Source organism: Chrysemys picta, chromosome 2 (assembly GCF_011386835.1).
Source record: "Chrysemys picta bellii isolate R12L10 chromosome 2, ASM1138683v2, whole genome shotgun sequence".
NCBI lineage: Eukaryota > Metazoa > Chordata > Testudines > Emydidae > Chrysemys > Chrysemys picta.
Window position 1 is genome coordinate 175,900,311 of NC_088792.1, and position 24,489 is coordinate 175,924,799.

The 24,489-nt window shown below is 40.9% G+C and overlaps 1 protein-coding gene across 3 annotated transcripts in view; it reads right to left on the bottom strand.

Moving 5' to 3' along the window:
• Nucleotides 1-24,489, bottom strand: part of TXNDC5 (thioredoxin domain containing 5) — a 57,129-nt gene that overhangs the window by 12,829 nt on the left and 19,811 nt on the right. Inside the window, exons 1-5 of one of the 3 annotated variants that reach the window (XM_005305958.4) lie at nt 23,899-24,242; nt 16,819-16,968; nt 11,928-12,033; nt 8,765-8,861; nt 2,391-2,506 (exon numbers count right to left, since the gene is read on the bottom strand). In XM_005305958.4, the coding sequence (XP_005306015.2) occupies nt 2,391-2,506; nt 8,765-8,861; nt 11,928-12,033; nt 16,819-16,968; nt 23,899-24,125 (696 nt within the window). In that variant the 5' untranslated portion in view covers nt 24,126-24,242. Of the gene's footprint in view, nt 1-2,390; nt 2,507-8,764; nt 8,862-11,927; nt 12,034-16,818; nt 16,969-23,493; nt 23,852-23,898; nt 24,243-24,489 lie in introns of those variants that run through there. The other 2 variants (XM_065584950.1, XM_065584951.1) reach the window with 2 other exon arrangements.

The window sequence follows — 24,489 nt, forward strand, 5'->3', positions numbered from 1 at the left end:
CATATGGAATAAAATCCATGCTGTTCCAATCACAGCATCATACCCTTTATATTTAATATCTCTCAATATGTATCTACAGAGAAAGGCAAGGTTTGTCAGAAGCTAATTGAAATAATTTACAAGTCTTGTCTTGAAAGCCATTTAAGTCTGTGTTCCAAATCTCTCTCAAGATGCTCAGGGAGGGTAGAGGCAGAAGCAGAAAAGAACAAAGGCACTATGATTTAATATGCTAGTTAGAACAAGCATTCAGTATTTGCAGAGTGAAAAAAATTACAACCTGGGCAGCAGGGCACCCAATACTCATATGTTAAGAGTTTGAAACTAAATTTTCAGTACAAGGATTTACTGGCTCGGGTTTTTTTTTAAATCATATAGGAGTACTCTGACATCAGAAAGCAAAACAGCTAGTAACTTGACTTCAATACAAGGGAAATTCCTAATGCTGAGCAACTGGAATTCAAATTAGATTCTAATTTTGCCACAAGCCAATCTGTAAGGACAGATAGTACATCTACACAGGGATAAAAGACCTGCGGTACAGCTGTGGATGGCCCAGGTCAACTGACTTGGGCTTGTGGGGCTAAATATTGCTGTGTAGACATTTGGACTTGGGCTGGAGGCTGAGCTCTGGGACCTTGTGAGGCGGGAGGGTCCCAGAGCTCAGTGTCCAGCCCAAGCCCAAATGTCTACACAGCAATTTTTTTAGCCCACAGCCAAAGCAGAAAGCTGAGCCAGCTGACCTGGGACAGCAATTTTTTTTAATCCCTGTGTAGACATACCCTGATTTACAAATCCAATTAATAAGCCAATAAATAATCTACATGCCATGTGCATGGTTTCAGCATCTGCTTGAGATAACACTTAGATTTTTAAAGTTAACATTAGGAACTTTGCGCCACAGATCACTGAAGTGAGGACAACTAAGCAGACTACAGGCAAAAAGTAACAGGTGCTACTGACATTCACCTGGATTACATGAAAGTCATGTTTCCTGCCTACTTAGAGAATCAGAGTCTGAGCCAAAACAAGTTTCTAATAGTTTCATGGCATCCTGTTACACAAAACTGGGTAGGCATTGAGACAAGACTGCCTTTATTAGGATAAAAAATGCTAAAGCATGCAAAATAGAACACTGGATAAAACAGGACTTTTGAAAACAATGGACTTATAACGCTCTACGTGAAGAGAGACTGGGTAATACTGTAGTAAGAACATACTTAAACCAAGCAATAACTACACCAAATAGCTCACACAAACATTCCAGATGCTCAAAAAGTAATCACTACATGCAGCTTTTAACACATACAGATAGTATCAAAGGACCAAAATCCTCTAGTACTTTATTCTGAGCAATCTCAGTTGTGTTGCCAGATTTCAAAATATTTAAATTTCTCAAAAGACTCTGATCTACACCATAAGAAAAGTCTACTCTTACAGAGAGAAAGGAGAGACTGCAGCTTCGTCATTAACAGTTTTACTTAGACGTTAATGGCAGCAGTCTTTAAATACCAAGTTAATACCTTTGAAGGTTTAAGAGTATAAAAAAGTTAGTCTCTATACATTTAGCACCATCAGATAACATTGAGGGATTCAGATTGTTAGACACCAGCATGACTTCGGCATGGGTCAGCAAATAAAGTGAGTAACTGCAGTTGCCAGACCACCTGCATACCTCTGCATAGAAGTCACTTCAGGAACAAATAATAAGCTCCCATGGTAAATACACCACAGAATCTGGTTATCATCCCTAAGGGAAATAGTAAAGCAGGACAAGATATCAGTTTTTAAGACAGAAGTCCCCCAAAAGTCTATACTAATTTTTTTTTTGGGGGGGTGGAGAGTGGATATGAATAGATGAGAAACAACGCATCATGAATGCCTTTATTGGGTCTAAAATTTACAAAGCTATCCAGTTGGATACAGCATATTGGAAGAGGAAGAGTAATTTTTACTATTGAAAATAAATCTTGAAACTGATGAAGCCTTACAACAGACAAGGGCAGTGCAATACAAAAATCAAAACTGAAAATATTCCTCTCAACATCTACTGTATTCACCTTTTCTGTTGGTTCATACCTCTGAAACACAGTAATCTGGCTGGGTACAGACAAGTTTCTGGCATGCCCTTATTTAAAATGAATAGGTCTTGTCAATTCAGAGTTGGCCATCTCATCAGGATAAATAAAATATCTGGGTCCATGTAGCATATAAGAGAAATAGCCAGCTCAAAATTAAAATGGGATCTGTGCAGGTGAAATGATTTATCAAGTGACAAAACAGAGTAAATAAAGTTTGGCTTACAGACTATATAGGATGAGTAACGTGCTACTTGACTAATGTATTCATCCAAAGGAGGTATATTTCGAGTTTAATAAGAGCTTTCAACCTACCTTGCCAATCTTGACAGTTTCAGAATGCTCAAGAACTGAGGCCAGCTGTTCCCAGGTTGGAGCCAAAGCTTTGCAGTGGCCACACCAAGGGGCAAAGAATTTGATAAAGTGATTACCTTTAAAAGAAAAAAGAAAAAAGAAAAAAAGGCTCAATTCATATGTACCGGAAACAGTGGCTGTCATTAAAGACTATCTATTTACCACCAATTATAAATTTATCATGGTATTTCCCAGCCTAAGTACAGGTAATTTTGAAAATATAATAGTAAAGATAAAATACTGTAGTGCAGTAAACATTAATTTGTAAATGGTATCCATTGTACAGTACTTCACTTATATTTACAGTTAGTTTGAAATGTCGTAAACTAAACACAGCCACGAATATTTCAGGAGCTAGTTTTTCAATGTCATATCCAAGCACATCAGTGCATAGTTCATGTCTTTCCTCCATCCATACATCTTCACAAAAAACACTGCCAAAGTTAGATGTTTATTAAAAGCATAATAATTTTCATCTAACCATTTGCTAAAATTCCTTATTCTAACAAGAATTCACGTGAGTCAGCTATACTGCTGAAGAGTGGAAAACAGCAGAAGGTCAAAAAGTAAACAGCATAATTTAAAGAGAAAGCTCAAACATTGAATACATTTCTAAATACAGAAGTGACTGCAATTCAGTTGCTATAAAACTCTATTTGAATTAACTCTCCTTCTTTGATCCTCTGTCATCTTCATGTTTGTGTTTATTTAAGTTAAAATTGCAAGCTCTCTGTGACAAGGACTTTTAAAATCTCTGTCATGTAATCCTGGTACATAGGGTCCAATGGGAACAAAACCTAAGGGATAAAGGAGTTCAGGAGAGCTGGCAATTTCTCAAGGAGACAATATTAAAGGCACAACTGCCAATTATCCCGATGTAAGGAAATATAGGATGAATAGTAAGAGGCCAATATGACTCCATCAGGAGCTCTTTAATGACCTGAAAATAAAAAAGAAATCCCACAAAAGGTGAAAAATGGACAAATTACTAAGGAGGAGTACAGAAGAACAGCACAAGCATGTAGCGACAAAATCAGAAAGGCTAAGGCACAAAATTAGTTGCACCTAACAGGGGACATAAAAGGTAGTAACAAATGGTACTGTAAGTATATTAGGAGCAAGAGAAAGATGAAGGAAAGCGTAGGTCCCTCCACTTAGCAGGGAAGGAGAGCTAATAATTAAGGACATCAAGGTGGCTGAGGTATTTAATGCCTATTTCACTAAAAAGGTTAATAGCGACCATATACTCAACGCAATTAATATTAACAAAATGGGGGAAGGAACACAAGTCAAAATGTGGAAAAAACAGGTTAAAGAATATTTAGATAAAGAAAACTTGAGAAGGGCGAACATATTTCCTATTGCTAAAAAGGGTGGGGGGAAGGGGGGCCTGGGGAATTATAGACCAGGCAGCCTAACTTTGACACCCGGATAGATACTGGAAAAAAAAAGATCAATCAATTAGTAAGCACCTAAAAGATACGAGAAATAGCTAGGGTTATAAGTAATAGCAAACATGGATTTGTCAATAACAAATAATTTAGACACCAAGGCCTTGGCTACACTTACCCGCTAGTTCGACGGCTGGAAATCGAACTTCTGGGTTCGACTTATCGCGTCTAGTCTGGACGCGATAAGTCGAACCCGGAAGTGCTCGCCGTCGACTGCGGTACTCCAGCTCGGCGAGAGGAGAACCGCGGAGTCGACGGGGGAGCCTGCCTGCCGAGTGTGGACCAAGGTAAGTTCGAACTAAGGTACTTCGACTTCAGCTACGTTATTCACGTAGCTGAAGTTGCGTACCTTAGTTCGAATTAGGGGGGTAGTGTAGACCAAGCCCAAGAGTCTAAATCCCACTGGCTGTTGACGAGATTTAGACTCCTAAGTGCCTATATCCCTTCTGAAAATGATATTTAAGCTCCTAAATCAGTTAGGCATTCTGACAGCAATGCCTAAATAACTTTTAAAAAAAAATGGGCCTCAGTGCTTTAGGCTATGTCCACACTAGCATTTACTGCGGTGTAACTTATGTAGCTCAGGGGTGTGAAAAAACAAACACCCCTGAGCAGCGTCAGTGTAGACAGCGCTATGTCAGTGGGTGAGCTTCTCCCGCTGACATAACTACGCCACTCACGGGGCTGGAGCACTAAAGCCGACAGGAGAGCTCTCTTCCCGACAGCTTAGAGAGCTTACAGTGGCATCACTGCAGCTCCTCTGCTGTAAACTCTCTGGTGTAGCCGTAGCAGTCGAGTCAGGAGCATGAAGCACTAACAACATCAAAGCAACTCCATATTAACACAGAATAAAAAGGAACTAAATACAGAGAAAAGAACGTCAGATGCTTTTAATGCAAGGACATGGAAAAAGTGTAGTCACAGGAGAAACGAAAGGATGGAAACCTCTTATAATAATGAAGTCTTTTTCACTGCTTCCCCCATCCTTTCCCCCCCCCCCCCCGCAAAGGCTCCTACTAACAGAAGAACTTCACTGTAAATGGAGATTCACTGTAGGCAGGTTCTACTGTAATTCCATTCTAGTTTAAATGTTTGAAAAAAAACCTGAGAGGCAGAGAGAAAGATTGATGAAAATAAGATTTATTGGTACAACTTTCTGTCTTGGATTGTTGCCTTTTTCATATTTTTATTCAATTAGTAGCCTCACTATTACTTTGTAGTCTAGTTTCTTAACCAGGAACCATATAAACAAAGATCTAAAAAGTAAGGAATCTAATGACTCAGTCCAGTGGCTTTTTATCTGCAATGAACCTCTGAGTTGGCAAGTGCAGCAAATGTGCCCACCACTTATCACTGCTGCCCCCTGTTCTCTCTTTTATGGTCCATCAGCCATGAATAACTTGACATTTCACATCATTCTGTGTTGTCCCCACAAAATGATGAACCAGTGAAAGCTTCAATGTGCTTTAGTGTTTTAAAAAGGGGTGAGAAATTGCACACAAAAAACAATGCCATTACTGTGAGGCATATTTCAATCCTTACTGGAAAACTATCAATTTGTATTTTTTGTCCAGACAATATAAGCGTTTAATTAGTATGTGGTTTCCAAACTGAAACATTAGATTTTTATTTTAAAGTTTACCAAGATGACATTTCTCATTTAGAATAGGTAGCTAATGCAATGATGATGTAGATTGTACAATCAGAATTATTACTTTTTTAAATACCAAAACTGCACCCAACAACAACAACAAAAATTTATGGTGTATGCACAATGTTAGATATATAAAACCACAGTAAAAGATTATTTAGTTTGCAAAACAAAGCACTCACAAGTTAGGAAATGCCAAACTTAAGAGTTGCCCATGCAACCTTAATTCTGCCCCCTTGTGTGTCTACCCTCTGCACTGAAAGAGACAGGCATCCAATGAAAAAAATACCATGTGATCATGTAATTAAAAACAGTCTTATAATGCAATCTTAAATCTGGTATTTCCTCACTTTCAAGTACTGGACTTTGTATTAAAAAAAAAAAAAGGTAAAGGTAAAAAAAATTATTTAGGTTACAATTTCTTAGGTTTTTCAAATCAATTGGAATCCAGAACCTTCAGCACTGCGTCACAGACTTCTATCACTTGAACTACAGAAATAACTACATTACTTAGCAATAGAGGAAGGCTATTATCCAAGGATGGAGCATGGGGCTCAGGGTGTGCTAGGTCCAGGGATGACTGAGGGGAGCCCAGTCTGGCTCTCCCTTCCCCAAACCATGGAGTTGGGGGAACTCCTGACCCACGTGATAGCCCCAGAGGGCAGGGATGGACCACTGGGGCAATAGGCTGTGTCAGGGGTAGGAGTGGGGGTAGGAGAGAGAGCCTGACCTAGCTCTCCTTCCACGACTGTCCACTCTAATGCTACCTGAATGGAATTCCATGGGACAAGAAAAAGTCATCTCTCTAGCCCCAGGGTGTTGTCCGTGTTGAATTTCAAAGGCCTGTTCCAAACAGTGGAGGTGCTAGAGAGTTTCGTAAAGTTACAAGAATCTTTTATAATTGAAAGTATTATGCAACCTAAATATAGAATAAATATAAAATCTCTGAAGATTCTATCCTCACTGAGCATATCGCAGCTCTTACATGTGACTGGACTCCTCTCCTGTGGTCCCAATGACTCAATCCTGCTGGCACCTAACCAGTGTAGGAAAGGAAGCCTTCTGATTTGAATGCAGATTGGACAAAAACTGGACCAGAGAGGAGGGGAAGGAGCAGACTTGCACAAAGAGTCTGGAAAGAGTGGGACTTGGAAGGGGGGGAATTATGACTGGATGCTGGAAACTGGGACTAGCTGGGCAAGGAGACGAGGAGCCAGTAAAGGAAACATGGGGTGGAGACCCTGGGAGCTGGTGAGGGAAACTGGAGACAGGCGGAGACTGGGAACTACTTGGCTAGGCAAAGGAACACTGAGATGGGATGAGGACTGTGGTTCATGGGGAGAGCTGAGGCTTGCTGAACCAAGATACTGGGACAAAAAGCCAGGGATATATGAGAGAGAGAGAGAGAGAGAGAGACTGGATGAGGAGCCCAGGAAGGGACAGTGGAACTCAGAGCTAACTGGGGGGGGCGGGAGGGGAGAGAGAGCAAGGAGAGACAGACTGGACAAAAAGCTAGGAGGTGGGACTGCTTAAGCTAGAAGACTGGACTTCGGTATGCGAAAGGGGGGCACTGGGAACCGGACAGCAAACATAGAGGGGGGAAGCTAGAACTGATTAGGCAAGGAAAATGACACTGGAATGAGAAGCAGAGGCTATGTAGGGAAGAATGGGATTAGCATAAGAAGCCTGAGCTGGGGAGAAACAGGAGTGGGGGAGGGCCAGATTAGAGGAGATGGGGCAGAAGAGGTCAAGCTTGTCAGAATGAGCAAAAGAGTCTGTGCCCACTAGAGAACTTTCCCCTTCAGAGCCAGGAATGGAACCCAAGATTCCTGAGTCTCACTATTCCTCTGCGGTCAGATAATATCTGTGAAACCAACGGCAAAGTGTGTGTCTCATCCCCTTCTAGTGCTGGGCCACATATAAGATGACAACCTACTACTGCTATCAGTTACTCTGTTAGTTCAAGTGACAGGAGTGTATGTGGTGGATCTAAAGATTACAACTCTACCAATGAGCCAAGTGAGTGTCAATATAATCCCACATGATGGAATTTCTGTTTTTCAGTTTGCTTTTTTTAAATCCTAGGAAATTGTACACACAAACTATGAAAAGAATGTTAAGGTGCAAAGTCAACCAGTAAAAAAAAAAAAAAAAAAAAATCAGAAAATCCCAGAATTAAGGTTGCACAGACAACTTTAATTCAGCCCCCATGTGTATAAGCATTATGATACAGGTTTTAATTACATGATCACATACTATTTTTCCACAAGATGCTTGTCTCATTCAGTGTACAGCAGTGGCTCTCAAACTTTTTTACTGGTGACCCCTTTCACATAGCAAGCCTCTGAGTGCGACCCCCCTTACAAATTAACACCATTTTTTAATTTATTTAACACCATTATAAATGCCGGAGGCAAAGCGGGATTTGGGATGGAGATTGACAGCTCGCGACCCCCCATGTAATAACCTCGCAACCCCCTGAGGGGTCCTGACCCCCAGTTTGAGAACCCCTGGTGTACAGGATGTACTTGCTCTAGGGATGAATTAGGGTTGTGGAGTAAAAGAGACTGTTGTCTGTAGGACCTCTCCATTCATAGCAGAAGCTGGAATATATGTAGACTGTGTAGAATATGTACAGATAAATTAATGCTCGTGAAGCACTCAGATACTATAGTGATGAGTGCCATACAAGAGCCCATGAGGAAATAAATAATTGTATTTCCATAGAAGGGTTTGAATAATACACAGTAAATAAAGCCTAGACTCTCACACTGAACCATGAGCATAAAACAAAATAGTGCAGGGTGGCTCATTAATTGAGCACTGTCCATCCTGTGTACTAAATGAAGCTAGGATCCTGTGGGGGAAAAAAATGGTATGCAATCATGTAATTGAAGACTATCATAATGCATATGCACCAGAGGATGAATTTAAGATTGCTTGTGCAACCTTAATACTGTGATTTCCTAACTTTTGAGTTCTTGATTTCATAACCCTAATGTCTTTAATATATTTATTGCATATAATATGTAATAAAACTGGGTTTTTTTTTGTAAGTTATCTTTCCACTTGTTACAGATTTTTGGGTAAGAAGATGGGAGAAAGGTACTTTTAAAAACTAGCCCACCATTTCTCTCATATACCTCACAAGATCAAGCAAATATTGCAGGCTTCTCACTAATTAGATCTAAATATCTGTACCAATCATCATTACAAGAAAATAATTAAATTACCTTCTGCTATATGCATCTTGAAATTGGCTGCTGAGAGATCATGCATTCCCTGTTTAGGTTCCGGAAGTTTTGGAGGTTGCAGATCAGATTCTTGCTCCTATTAAAAAAGAAACAAAAGTAATTACTATTTCTTATGCAACTGATATACACTAAATGAATTGTATGGCAATTTGTCTGTCTTACATAGTGCTCCATGTGTAATGCTTCCATGTGGCAGTGTAAATGGAGACAATCCCCATTTGTCAATTTTCAAATTCCCCAAATTATTTCCTACTCCATCTTTATTCTGTATCAAGGTCTGTGTCAAGTGGACAGTAATAAGTGGTTATTTGAAATTGACATGTGAGTCTATTATACAGAAAGCAACTATCTCAGTTACTGGGCTAACTGCACCTGGTCTTTCTTCCTGGTGATCCACCATCCTGGTCTCTTCAAGTGTACCTTCCCATCCCCTCAAACTTCCAACTATCACCTGACCTGGGGGAGAACCACAGGATTATCCCATTCTCAAATTAGGCCCTGGCTACAGTTCCCAGTGTATCAAATGTGATTACCTCAGCAGGTCTGACTTGGGCTCAGATCCTGCAGTTCTGTTCCCTCAGGGCACAATAAGAGTGGCAGTCAGCTTCTTTAAAGCAAAGTATTATTTATACAGAAAAAGCATATTGTTTTTAAGATATGTTTTCTCTGATAAGCCAGCCTATGCATATGCCTATTTTCCTCTAAGGCTTATCATTACCTGGACATGAGAAGGTCCATCTTCTTCAGATTCCTGCACAGAGACTGCCTTCCAGCTTCTCTTTCTGTCAGAGCTCACTGACAATTGACTCTCAACCCACTCTTTTCCTGAAAAGTCCTTTTTAACTATTTACCGTACTTTTGCTCTGTAGCTCCCAGTCTGGCAAGAAAGGAGGGTCACTTCAGACTGGAGCCTGGAAGTATGCCATATAGTCCTGTAATTCCCATCCCAAGTGTCTGGATGTAGGTTGCTCATTTGAAGATCCATTGCACTGCCTTCCTGTTTGTTCTTCCCACAGTCCCCTATTAAGCTACATCAACAACTAGCTTAATACAGGAAAGATTTACAATTCAATATACAATAATTCTCCTTGAGTGACCAGATCACATACAGCCTTTAAAAAACTAGAACATCTCAATCTTCTTAGATTATTACACAGTAGCTCCTACGCTATTTATAAAACATTACTACTAGGGCTACAGGTTTGTCATGGCAGGAAAAAAAGTCACAATGTGATTTTCCCATTTGTCTGTGACTTATGTGTGTGTCCAGGACTCACCTGTGGAGGCTCCTGTCCCATGTGGCTGGGCCTGGCTTTCTGCACCAGACATTGCGACCAGGTGCATGGGGTCACAATGCCACTCAGGCTTGACTCCTACGTCATGACGGGGCACAGGCCGAACATGAATGACATTGCAACCATGCCCACATGGTCACAACACATCGAGCAGGGAGCCAGTCCCAGTCCCAAAGGACATAGGAGCTGCTATCACCGATGCCTGTGGTGAGTGCGGGCTTCCTCTCAACTCTGGGACCCAGCCCCACAGGATACAGGAGCTGCCTGTGTCTGGGGTGAGTGTGCAGGGCAGGCTTGCTTTCCAGCCCCAAGCTTACCCCTCACTCCTTAGACCCTGTCTCTGTACCAGGCTGGGATTAGGGTTGTGTTATGGGGGCAGAGGGTGCAGATGTGGGTAGTCTGTGCCCCCTCACTTGTCAGGGCTTTTTTTTTTAAATAAAAAAAAAATATCACAGAGCAGTCACCAAACCAGTGACTTTTTCTAAGATTACCATGACTGCTCTGTGATTTTTGATTTTTTTTTTAAATGCAGTGACAAATCTGCAGCCCTAATTATCACACATTAGGCCCACTCCTGTCACAGAAACCATATGTGCCATCACATAAATTTATGAGGTCTTTCAGCTATCTATAATTTACAAGGTATTCAAGACTCCACTCTGAGCACTCTTTCCCAATCCCACAGAACCAGCAATATTAGAAAAGGAGCAAACTAGAACTTAGCCATCTTCTAACTAAGCTGCAACAGTCACAAACATTAAGTCAGTCACTTAACAGAAAAAAGACACTTTTCTAGGAACTAGCTCAGAGCTGAAAAAAACATTACTAGAAACTACACTGCTAAAACTTCTTTGCATCTGATGTTTAAACTTTTAAGTTACATTAGCATGGATCTTGTTTAAGCAGAACTGTGTATTTTTAATCAACTGAGCTCAGCAATCATTGTGGCTTTGTCTTGACTAGGAAAAGTGCTTAAGTTTACACCAGTCTCATCTAATATGCTAGATGAGCCAGACCTAAACTCAAGCTTTTTCCTTGTGTAGATATAGGGCAACACATTGTAACTCAATTTTGCTGGTTGAGTTGTAGCCTTAACTCCTCTCTAACCAGTGGTTCTCAAAGCTGGTCCGCCGCTTGTTCACGGAAAGCCCCTGGTGGGCCCGGGCGGTTTCTTTACCTGCCGCGTCTGCAGGTTCAGCCAATCGCTCCCACTGACCGCAGTTTGCTACTCCAGGCCAATGGGGGCTGCGGGAAGCGGCGTGGGCTGAGGGATGTGCTGGCCACCCTTCCTGCAGCCCCCATTGGCCTGGAGCGGCAAACCACGGCCAGTGGGAGCCGCGATCGGCCGAACCTGCAGATGCGGCAGGTAAACAAACCGGCCCGGCCCGCCAGGGGCTTTCCCTGAACAAGCGGCGGACACTGCTCTAAACTACAGCATGACCAGCTAATAATTGTTGCCTTGCATTTACATTAGGAAAAAGATTGTTTATGCTGGTCTTACCTAGCTTTTATTAGCTAAACCACTTTTCCTAGTCAAGACAAAGTACTTGTGGCCTATACTTGTCAACTGAACTTGTACCAGGACATCCCATCTTAAATGTCAAGAGGCTAATACTTCCTTGAAATAAGATTATGAATTTTGGTTTTAAATACAGGAAACAAAGGGCAACCCAAAGGATGACAGTTTTAATCACGGGTTTGACGGCTATTTGGCCACTGTTCCAGTTTGTTATCATCATCCAATTTTTATTCTTACGAGGTTTTCCTCTTGGAAAGCAAAACCTAACCCCTATAGTTCAAGAAATCAGTCTGACTCTGGAAGAAGGGAATATTTCCTGTTCACTTACAGCTGGTTCCTCATTTAGTGTCTGCAACATCCAGCTTTCCAGTGCCTGGAAGTCTCTAGGACCCTGGTATTTCACAGGTTCTTGGCCTGGTTTAAGCAGCTTTAGGCTGAAACATTGAAACAGTACAAAGAGGTAAGGCAAAACTTTTCAAATAGATACAAACAAGAAACATTCTTTGGAAATAAGTGAACTTTTTGCTGATAACATCATAACTGAGCTCAGAGCATACTCAGTCCTCAAGCCTATCATTAAAATCAAACATTCCCTGGATTTCCATGATGCAGAACTGGGCCCTGTAACTAACCAGAACTCTGTTCTTCTCCTTCAAACTTAGCACAGATAGAAATACCATCTTTTGTGTGAACATTCCAAGATGTCCTTAGATTAACATACAATGGTGAATAAAATGCTAGAAAGAATAATTCAGAGATTAATCCTGTTTATGCTTCTGAATCCTATTTTCCAGTTTACCAAAAAAATATCAGTTAATTTTTTTCAGTATGCATAAAAACAAAAAGCTTATGTTCCAGGAATTTCTCTACACTTTTTTGTGCCATGCCAAATATGCATGTCCTTAATCACATGCCACTTCTCATGCTGTATTAAACTGATTAAAAGTAGCTTAAAGCCGATGAACAAGGTGAGAAAATAGGTGGAGAGTTGCAAAGACAGTCTTTCTGATTATATAAATATATACTTGCTGTAAAATCTGTTTAACAAAATACCTAAATCTTTTCCCACTAAATATATGTGTAACTTAAAACTGGAAATCATATTTGTTTAAATACTGGAATTTTAAAGGGATACCATCAAATTGAGAGGTTTTTTTTGTTTGTTTGTTTGTTTTTTTAAAGTGAGTTAAAATTCATTTCAGTTTCACCTGTCCTTGACTTCCCTTGCTAATTTTTGTGGTTTTACAACCACATTTTTCTAAATGTTTCTCTCCTGTTTTTCTCGTCAGAGCTCTTATAACTTTAAAAAAAAAAACCACTATGCAATAGTGTTTTTAAAAGCACAATTCATACAAATTAAAATAAGAAAAAATCCTCCCTTTATCGCTTTCATTTATAGTATTGTACATTGCTTGTACAATAGTAGGTTAAAAAACATGCAGAAAGGTGTGTGGTTTTTAAGTTGATATTGTCCCTTTAAGAAGTCAACAAAAAATAAAGAAAAGAACTATAAAATCTGAATTGCTTATCTCTCCCTTTCATACATCTTCGGATAACAGTTTGGAGTAGAATCTAACAGAAATCAAGAAGTTAGCTTAAATGATCCTACAGGCGTAGTAGCACCTCTATTATTTTATTAAGATGAGGTTCAGTTTTTCCCCCCCACTTAGATCTGTATATCCAATCTCTTTGTTTTGTATGAAAATAACAGCATATCTTCCTCCCCAACTGTACAGTATACAACCAATATGTAAAGACTGAATTTCCTGAGGATTTTCAACTAAATCTGTTACTTAGTTAGAGTTAAAATTAATTTTAAAATCAGACCTTTAAAAATTTCATCCTGTGGAGAATGAGGGAGATACCTGTATTACAGGGATTTGTACGCATATATATACCTCAGTTTACCTGCTTGATAGTATTCTGTTTGGAGACCAAGTAGGAAATTAAGCAATGGTCAGAGATAAGACAACTAGAGGTAAACAACATCGAGGGAGCTAAGGGAACAATAGCTGGGCTAGTAATAGAGAAGATGCTCTTTCCAGGCTACCCAAAAGTGACAGAGCTGTTTTACCAAAGCCAAAGCCTAGAGATACAAAAGACCATAAACAGTTAAAAGCACACACTGGAAAAAAGGAAGGGGAGGAGGGGAGATACTGAGAGAGAAAGAGAATCCAGCAACATCGTTTGTCAGCATAATGACCCAAGGATCCATTCCTAGAGTAGTTAAACCGCACTGTTGCACCCTTGACAGAGGTGAAGGAAGCACAGCCTCTCCCTCGAGAGGTGCACTCAAGAGAGTCTGAAAAGGGGCTTAAGGCACAGCTCACCCTGTAATTATGAACAAGCCTTTTATTAACAAATCGCTGGTTTATCATTCACACTTTCTTTGTAGATAAAGCCCAGTACCAGCTATCCTCAAATGCACAATTTTTTTCTTCTATCTTACCCATTATAATTAGTACTTACTGACTCAAAATGGCTGCCATTTTCCATAACTTACAAAAGGACTGAATGAGCCAATGACTGTGAAGTTACTCATGTCCTCAATAAAGATAATCACTATTTTTCTAGTGGGGAAGTGATGGTGCACCTAATAAAAATGCCCGCTACTTCTTATTGTTTTCACTGGGACCGAAGCTGCTCCCAGGGAACAGAACTCCCATTTCACTAAGCACTTTCCTAGCATACCTCTCAACCTTCAAACCTGCCAATTTGCGACAAAAGCCATTGTAATGTGTGAAAAATGACTGAAACGTGGAACAGTGTTTTGTTGTACGTCACAGCATAATTTTTTTTTTTTTAATCTTTAAGGATATTTTCTCATTTAAAAGAGAGCATGGGAAAAAACAGGAATTCTATTCTGTGCAACCATTAAGACATATACCAGTGATGGGCAACCTGCGGTCTGCATGTGGCCCGTGAGGGTAATTTACTGACAGGCTGCAAGACAGTTTATTTACATTTGCACGGCCGCCTGCAGCTTCCAGTGGCCGCAGTTTGCCGATCCCAGCCAATGGGAGCAGCGGGAAGTGGCATGAGCTAGCAGCAGCTTGCCCGCCACTGACATACACCCTTCCTTAAGGGTCATCATGAAAGTTTGACTTTCAGATCCCCAATCCAGACCCCAATCTACAGCTACAGGAATAATACCTTTGCAAATATTGACGTATGTGCACAGGTTGAGTGTGCATATGTTACGTGCATATGTTACGTGTTTATGGGGCAAGCATGAGGCCATAACTAAGGTTGCGTGGGAAGAAGAGATTAATGGTTGTTTGGCGTGTGTGTATTTACTTTATCACTTGGAGGAAGAAGGCAGTTCCTTGTCCTGATGTGGAATCTGTCAGTGTCTTTGGAAACATGCTGTATGGCTATTAGGATTACGGTTATCAGATGTCCCATAATTTGTTTCCATGCTTTTTAAGGATTGTGTGTGGGGCAGAGGAGGGGTGGTAGAAGATAGCAAACCTGACCAAGCTTAATCGAGTTCACTTTTAAATGAATTTTTTGTTTATGGAATGGAATCTGCCTTGAATTTTGTGTACCACAGATTTACAAGGAATTAGGTACCATCTTATTGGTGTGTCCTATATGCAGAATTAGAACCCTGTAGGGATATTGTTCTCTCTCCTTATGCCAACACTGAAAGCCGAAGTCTTGTCCTGCCAGTCTTGATCACATACATTTTATTAGATTCGTATGTCAAAGTTAGCTCGGACCTAACTCATCTTTGTGCCAACTGCTATTAGACTTTGCCCTATTGCCCCATTATTTCCAAGATTACAGTTCCAAATTTATTGTACTAATATTTACTGCAATTCCTACCCCCTAATTAAAATGCTCTGGCAATGAGGTGGTGATGACAACTCCATTCAGAAAGAGGGAATAGTCAATTGTTAGAAGGCACTGATAAGGTATAAGGTCTGTATTAATACGAACTACAAAAACAGTAAACTATTTTTAACCTCTGCTGATCCATCTTCATAAATATCAATATTTGTGCAACTGACTAGGCAGAGCAGTGAATTGTTATGATGTTTCCCCTCTTGAGAAAAGTTAGTATTTGGACCCTAAGGTTTGACCATAAGCTTTTGGGGTCTCTATGGGTACGTCTACATAGCAAAAAACCCCCAAAAAACCCACAGCAGCAGGTTTCGAATCCTGGGTCAACTGACTCAGGATTACACAGCAGGGCTAAAAATAGCAGTGTAGAAGTTTGGGCTCGGGCTGGAGCTTGGGCTCTGAAACCCAGCAAGTGGGGAGGGCTCAGAGCCCAGGCTTCAGCCCAAGCATGTACACTGACATTTTTAGCCGTGCAACACAAGCCCAAGTCAGTTGACCCTGACTCTGAAACTTGCTGCCTTAGGTTTTGGGTTTTTTTTTGCTACCCTACCATTGTAGGACATTTATTCACAAAGCTACACAACTGACAATCTGCTAAAGAGAGGTCCAGCACTAGGCTAGCAGGAGTGCTGGAGTTTGGACTGATGTGCTTTAAGCAAAGGCTTGTTTATCTGGTAGAAATTCCAGCTCACATTCTTTTCCTGCAGCTCAGAGGCAAGATGCGAGCCTTCTCACCAAGACCTTACCCTGGCCCTTACTGGTGGAACCTGCTCACCCTCATCTATCATAATAGGAAATGTTTAAAAGATAATAGGTTTAGTGCTCGAGTTCATAAGTAGCTGCTAAGTTTTTCAAGCCCTGTTAAAGCTAAACCATGTAGAGAAACTTGCACAGCGCCAGCATCAATATGTACCTGGCTTCAGATGGTGTTATTAATCTATCAGTTTTATGAGTACCAAATTCACACAAAAGTTTGAGACCATTTATACACACTACATTGGTTGTGCTATATACAGTTAGATAACTGAAATTATTTTAAAGTAGTTAAAATAGTTCTGAACTAGTACTGTACTGCTGTATGTTATGTTACCATCTCAAAGATAAGTTCTCGGGGGGAGGGGGAGGAGGAGGGGGAGGAGAGCCTATTCTGAACCTTGTTTAAAACATAGCCATCTTCCAAGTTGTAAAAAAAGAGACATTATAGCTCATCTTGTCTTGGCAACATAATGAGAACTTAAATTTATCTTCTAAAGACTGAAGAGCTATAAAGGAAACCACCAAAAATCATAACTTAGAAGTTGGTCTCAACAAATTGGCAGAGGACTGTGGAAAAACATACAAAATAATAGAAGCACATATCCTTTTGTACTTACGTGGGGTATCCTCGGATTCCAAATTCAGAGCAGAGTGGAATATCTATAGTGCAATCCACTTTTACAACATAGACTGATGGATTTTCCATGTTGTTGTATTTGTCTCCCAGATCATTCCAAGTTGGTTGCAGACGTTGACAGTGTCCACACCTACAACAGGATGAGCAAAAGATAAAATAAATTTCAGTAATAAGGTCACTGTTCTGATTTGTATGCATGCTCTATATTTAACAAATTTAGGTTTAAATGTAAATATAAAGACTAGATATGAATGAATCTATGGGAAAAGTATATATACACATGGGTGGGATCTGATGTATTTGAAACATGTTAGAGGAATGAAAAATCAGAAACCTCTTCCATATAAAAACAGACTGTGTTAAGCAACAGTTAATACTGTAGAGTTGCCTTTTATTGAAGAAGGCTAACCTTGTAAGCAGGTTTGACACAAAATTCACACACAAAAAATCTAAAAACAGCCCTGACGATTAGAGAAGTACTTTTGCATTACAAAGTCTTGCCAGGTTCATTGTAAAAGACTATTACATTAATGAGGATACTGAAAAGAGAGCATTCAGCTTCTCAACTTTCTAAGAACACCATGAGAGGATACCTGGTGTTCTTTATGTTTTTACATATTTGGAAGCACCGTGTTTTTACGTGTCTGGTAAGGAGATAATGGTTTGTACTCTTTTTATAAGGTCACTTGTGTTTGACTCATGGGACCCATGGAATACCTAACTCAGTGAAGTAGAACAGTTCTGTTTCAAAGTCCTGAAGAGATGCTAATCTTAATATGTTATAAACAGGAACAAGTGCCTTTGCATAGTGATATCCTATGAGTCTCAAAATATTCAACATATGCACACAAAGTAAGGTGACTTAAAACAGGTTTCAGAACAAATAATTGCTATTTTGCTTCTCTCAAAGGAATAGTTAATTATTCAAGTAATCTTTCCCACTGCTTGGCATCCCATAACATACTAATTCAAATTTAAAGTGTTAGAAATGTTCAGCCAATCAAGAGATTTACCAGTTCTTGAAAACACCATTCCAATTCCCCCAAAACTGAAAATCAGATCTCATACTATTGGCAAATACAAACTGGTGTTGTCAAAAACACTAACACCAGAAATACGGTAAACTATTTAAAGGAACCAATGTCAACTTATTTTGAATGGCCATTCTTGCTGTTCCTGATTTTTACAGGCATTAAAAAAATATCATTAGATTAATTAAAATATTCTCAACTTTGTTTGCTCTTGACAAGTCCTGGAAAGTCTACTTTTTATGCAACAATTAACACAACAATAAGGAAGTTTGCAGGAAGTTGCCTCTTACTCCCTACAGAACTCCCATTTAAAAAACAATCCCATTTACAAGAAAGCAATATTTTTAGACGGTTTGCAAATTAGTCTCATGTAATCAGACTTCGTATATATATTTGTGTATATGAGACAGTTTTACATTTTAAATATTTTTCCTTCCATTCAGCTTACAGTGCACCTTGCCTGCGTCATGAGGTTCTGTTATAACAAACTGATTTAAACCTAGGCTCTCCACTATACTACTAAAAACTTCTCGTACAATTACACATTCTGAAACATTGCTTGTGATAGCTAAATGGCATGGTGAAGTAGTTGTCAAGATTTTCACCTCTGGATACTGTTTTCACCTCTTGACTAAGTTGGGTCTCAAGTGAAAATCGGGAAAGAAGAGAGAAGTGTCTCATCCTAGTCTAGTTGATATTTGTACCAAAAAAAAAAAAAAAAAAAATCACGAAGCCACCAACTACCTGGGATGATTAGAAGTTGATGAGAGGACCTCAGGCAGGATTAGAAAGTATGAGGTAGTTAGTGAATCAGTTCAGTTGCACAAGCGAGCACCAGGAGCCATTTACATTGTGTTTTGCTCTAACTGGTACTTATGAAAACCTTTATTTTCATGAACACCAAATGAACACCTGACTTTTGGAGGAATGATACAATCACTTTTTACTGCAAAGCATAGTAGATAATCCAGAATTTAACAAGGTTAAAGAACTCTAACCAGCCTCTATGCAAACCTCAAATTACCTTTGCCAAAATGTTACATTTAAATCTACTGTTTTTGGTTGTGTGCATTTCAGCCAGATGGCAGAAATCTTATTGAACATCAAGATAAAAGACCAACACTGTACAATTAAAGAAAACTCCATCATCAATAAATCTAGTCAGGGTGGATTTGATTTAAATCACTAGTCAGGAAGACTCGATTTAATCATGGTTTTCAATATAAAAGTACATTCTTGCTGGTTGTTATAACCTTAATACATATTCTTCACAACTCAAAGATAGATGTAGGTTTCATTTTTAGAAGGTACACACTATAAACAGTGATTCATTTTGAAAACTTTTCAGATTAGTATTACACCTATATCAGAAAATGAATGATTGTTTGGTTATTTCATTATTTCAAGGTAACTGAAGCAGATATTTTATGAAGTCACTGGGAGGTGAATTATCTCCAATTCAACAGGTTAATCATTAATATTTGGAGGATTTTCTTGCCATGCTGTATTAGGAGGAGAACATCACCAGACAGACATTTAAATTGCTTTATTTAACTGAAACAACAATGTTAAGTATTCTGGATTTTTTTCTTCAACAGCAAACATATATTATTTTAACAAAACAAGCATATGTTCCTTGCTTCTCACATTTATCTCCAGACTTCTTCTCCTTGTCCAGATCTATTCCGCCCCCAACAATCTTCTATTCATTGAACTTTTTGAAACTTTTCACATTTAAAGGGGTGTAAGAGATTAACTTTGTGTACACAAATTTGCAGAGGGACAATAGAGTTGAGGTCTGTTATTTCTCACCTCTATATATTATTTATTTATTTAAAAACATTTTTGCTGTTAACAAGCATGTTACCTCTGGAGACACAAATCCGCCGGGGTACGGGTGAGATTGGGGAGGGGAGGGCGTGAAACTCTCCCGTCAATTTACCTTACTCTTCTCATCAGGGGTAGAGTACAGGGGTTGACTGGAGAGCGATCTGTTGGGTCTTTACTAGACCCGCTAAATCGACCACCGGCGGATCAATCTCAGAGTGTCAATCCTGACTGTAGTGTAGATGTAGCCCAAGAAATTAACTTCTTTGTCGGACTAAAAAGGAAATTATAGGGGCTCTGTAGTCATCGAGACCCCAAACTAGAATGTAATCCAAAATTTATTTTAAATAATTACTCAATCTTTACCCAGAGAGACTGCTGCATCTCCATAGTTAACACTGTAACAAGGCTTCAATTAGAAGGCTAATTCTGGACTCAACTATAAAATAATCCAAAAAAGGTCTGACACTTCAAATGCCATACGAGATTTGGTAATTAAGGGAGAATTTGAGTAAGGAAATGTAGCAAAGGTATCCCAAACAACTTTAATTCTTCACTGTGCTTCCCCATTCTGTAAGACAGTGGCTCTCAACCTTTCCAGACTACCCGTACTCCTTTCAGGAGTCTGATTTGTCTTGCGTAGCCCCAAATTTCACCTCACTTAAAATCTACATGCTTACAAAATCAGACATAAAAATACAAGTGTCACAGTACACGATTACTAAAAAATTGCTTACTTTCTCATTTTTACCATATAATAAATCAATTGGAATATAAATATTGTACTTGCATTTCAGTGTATAGTATATAGAGCAGTATAAGCAAGTCATTGTATGAAATTTTAGTTTGTACTGACTTCGCTAGTGCTTTTTATGTAGCCTGTTGTAAAATTAGGCAAATATCTAGATGAGTTGATGTACCCCCTAGAAGACCTCGGTGTACCCCTCGTTCGAGAACCACGGCTGTAATCCATTGATTCGACACTGGCTTATGTTGTTTTTTAGTGATGTACTCCCTTAGGTCTTCATCTAGTAAAGAATCAATCAGATAGGTTCAAGAATTTGTAAAACTGTGGAGTTTGACAGGATAACTTTTCTGCGGCTTTGAAGTTTATATTGAATGGTGTTGGCTGCTGAGTGTGTACACACATTGTGGTTTCTTGACTATTACTGAGAAGGTTGGTTGGATTTAGGACATGGTTTTGGTGGTCTGAAGAAGAGTAAGTAACATGATATTGGTATACCTAGCTCTTTGAGGGAGGAAGAGAATCTGCTAGTAAAGATGACACTTGCATAGTGGCTGCCTAGTGCATTTATTAGTACTTCAAGTGTAAGACAGTACTGTGACAGTACTAGTAGTGTATGGCTCAATGTCAAAAGTGCAAGGGATACAAGTGATAAGCCTATCTTATGAATGAATGGAAGGTGTACACAGATATAAGGACAGAGCTGATACTGTGTGAGGTACCTAAACCTTGCATTCCCATAATTCTAAATGTTTGGGGCTTGGAAAACAAAACAAAACAAAACAAAACCCCTACTTTTAATGTCTTTATTCCTACATGCCTGAAGTTTGCTATGCGCTCCCCTTTGAAGTTACTTCAAAATTTCAATTTGTATAAAGGAAGGAGAAAGCAATGCTCAACTCTGAGTCAGTAAACCAAAATTGACCAAACAGTAGCTGTTCATACACACTGACAATCCAGTACAAGAAAGTAACATTATGGAGTTGGTTGATAAATTGTGGGCCCAAATTTACATCCACCTCTTTCCTGCTCTTCTCCAAATGTAACTGATTTTTTGACTACTGCAGCCTCAGGTTTTTTGGTTGCTGCAGCCCCATTATGACATGGAGTAGTGGTATCTCATTGATGGATTTTAATCATGCCTTGGTCAGATATTCCCATGAATTCTGAAATGCTTTTAGCACAGGTGGTAATATGAAGAAACAATATATGTCCAGTCAGAAAAGACCACAAATTCAAGAAAGCTTATCCTGATCAGTCTTGTATTTATGTGGTCATATGTCTGTCATTTTCATACTGTATCACTGAGCTCTTAGTGCTACCACTGAAGATCACTCAGAAGTGTCAATTGGTCTAGACTGCTGCTGTTCACCTCCTGTGGGCGGGGATGCTGTGAGCACGACTGTTACTCTCAGTGCTCTGCAATGACTTGCCACTTACATTTACAAATGTAAATCAAAGTTCTAGTTATGATCTATAAGCCCTTAAGAAGTCTGGCTTCTTGAAAAACTGCCCTTTCCCCTATATCCTATTACTGGAAGAGGGTAGATTGAGAGCAACTGAAACGCTTCTGCTCTTTGTTCCTAAGTGTGAATTTGAGAACCAAGAATTTAGTAGTATCAAGAGGCACAACCTGACCAGTAGACAGACACCTACTGCTCTACGGAGACCACCAAGATGAATGCTATTTTCAGGTTATCTCCAGGTCAAAAGGCTCACTGATGAAGTAAAGTACTGACACCCTGTAGAGAGCTATGAATTGGCAAATGTTAAAAACAAAATAAAGTCCAAAGTTTGCAAGCTTTAACTTCTAAGATAAACCCACTCACTGAAAATGTCAGTGTATCTAATATTTCTGTAATTGGCAGGTTTCTCCATACATGTTTGCCAATATGTCTACATAAGGATTTGGATGTAGAGGATGGCACAAGACCATCTCTCACATGAATTAATCATGTGGTTAATCAAGAAGAAAGCCATTTGATGTCTGGAAAAGATCAATAACTCCAGACACAAAAAGGCATTTTTAAAAAGGAGGTCCTGAGAGAAGACTGTCTATAATTATTATTTTGACTTCTACCTTCGAAGACTCCATAGCAGAGTTCAGACATCCATTGCACCCCCAATTAAATGACTAGTAAGCCAAATATGAATACCCAACAGGACTAAAATGAAATACAATACGTCCCACTGAAGACATTCACAAGCAACAGATAACATTTATTACTTATATAGCTCTTCGTATTTTCAGAGTGCTGCACAAACATTAATACTCCCCAATATAACTCTGCAGAAGGTATTATCCCTATTTTTCAGACGAGTAAAATGAGACAGACAGATAAGGGCCTGTTTTTTCAGAGATGCTGAGTACCCACAACTCCAAATAGAGTCAAAGGTAACTGTGGTTGCTCATCCCTGACTTGTCCAATGTCACACAGTGGTAAATTTGGGATTAGAATTTAGGAGTTCATGATACCAAAAAAGTACTCTGGAACATGATGTATTTCTTAAGAACAACACACAAAACGCATGCCATTTACTTTGTTCATATTCGTGGAGAAAGGAGGAAACAGAAAACCTACAGAATAATTAGAAGTCAGTTTTGGAAAACTTCATTTGGAAGCTCAGTCAGCTGCTGTCAACTCTATCAGCATGGTTTTTACTACACTTTTACATTAATGAGTAAAAGGAGTGAGGCTCCATCAGGCCCCTTTCAAAAGTGATTCAAGGAAACAGGATGCACAAAAAAAGGGTTATTACACTGCCCTCTTAGGGCCTGTCTCCATGAGGATGAGAGGTGATTTTTTTAAAGTGTTAGCTAACCTTAGTAACAGACTTTACTAAAAGCTAAGACAAGTCGAGAGGAAGGATGGCCCAGGGGCTGGTGTTAACCTGGAATTCAAAAAAACCCAGATTCGATTCCTTTTTCTTCTACAGGCTTCCAGTGAGACCTTGGATAAGTCACTTCCCACATGGGCGCCCTGGCTGAGCATTCAGAGCGCCCCACCGGGCCAGCTCTGCAGGTGAACTCCCCCTTGTGCAGACACCTCACCTGACCTCCCCGCGACTCGGCTCCCCCGTCCGTACCACGGGGACTGTAACACTCCCCGGCCTGGCGGGGCGGCTGCTGTTGAGAACGGACACATTTAGGACTAGGAGGTACTGCTGGGGCCTGTGCTGAGGAAGGCCACGTAGGCACCGTGGGGGCGGGTTGTGCTGTGGCTTCCAGCCCTGGCCAGGCAACACCGGGCCCGGCCCGCGGCAGCCCCCGCCCCTCCCGGCGAGCAGGGGGGGCCCGGTGTGTGTGTGGAGGGACGGGGGACCGAGCTGTGTATCCTGGGCTCAGCGCCGACCGGCACCTGCTCCGAGCCCGCCCGCGTGACCCCCGAGGAGCCGCCCCCAGCGGCCGCTGCCACGTCAACGGGGACACGCGCCGCCGCGCGCCCGGCCCGGTTACCAGGGGGCGAAGAACATGACGAAGTGCGGGGCGCTCTGGGCGCCGTGGCGCAGCATCTCGGCGTTGTAACGGTGCCGCGCGTGCGGGTCCAGGTCCAGGTCCAGGTCCGGCTGCAGGTCCACGTCGCCCCGCACCGGGGCCGCGCACAGGAGGCCTCCGAGCAGCAGCAGCAGCAGCCGCGCCGGGCCGGGGCGGGGGGAGGCGCCGCGGCACAGAGCAGCGACCATGGCGGCGCGGAGAGACCCAGAGAGCGCGAGAGACAGAGAGAAGCCGGGCCACGTCCGCCGACCGCCTCCTTCCGTGCCGGCGCCAGCCTCCGCCCCTTGCCCGGCGCCTTCCGGCCCCGCCTCCCCGGGGTCAAAGGGCACGGGGGGCCGCTCAGGGCACAAGAGAGTCACCCCCGATACCCCCCCTCCGCTCACTCTTCACCAGCTCCTGTAGCCGCCTCCCCTACATCTCTAGGCACTTCACAGACACCCTCACTACCCGTCCCTGTGCTCTACCTCAGCACCCTCAGCCCCTAGCTTTTTCTGTCTCACTGCACCCTCCGCTACTGCCCATCCATGTCCCCACCACGCTCTGTCAGGGAGA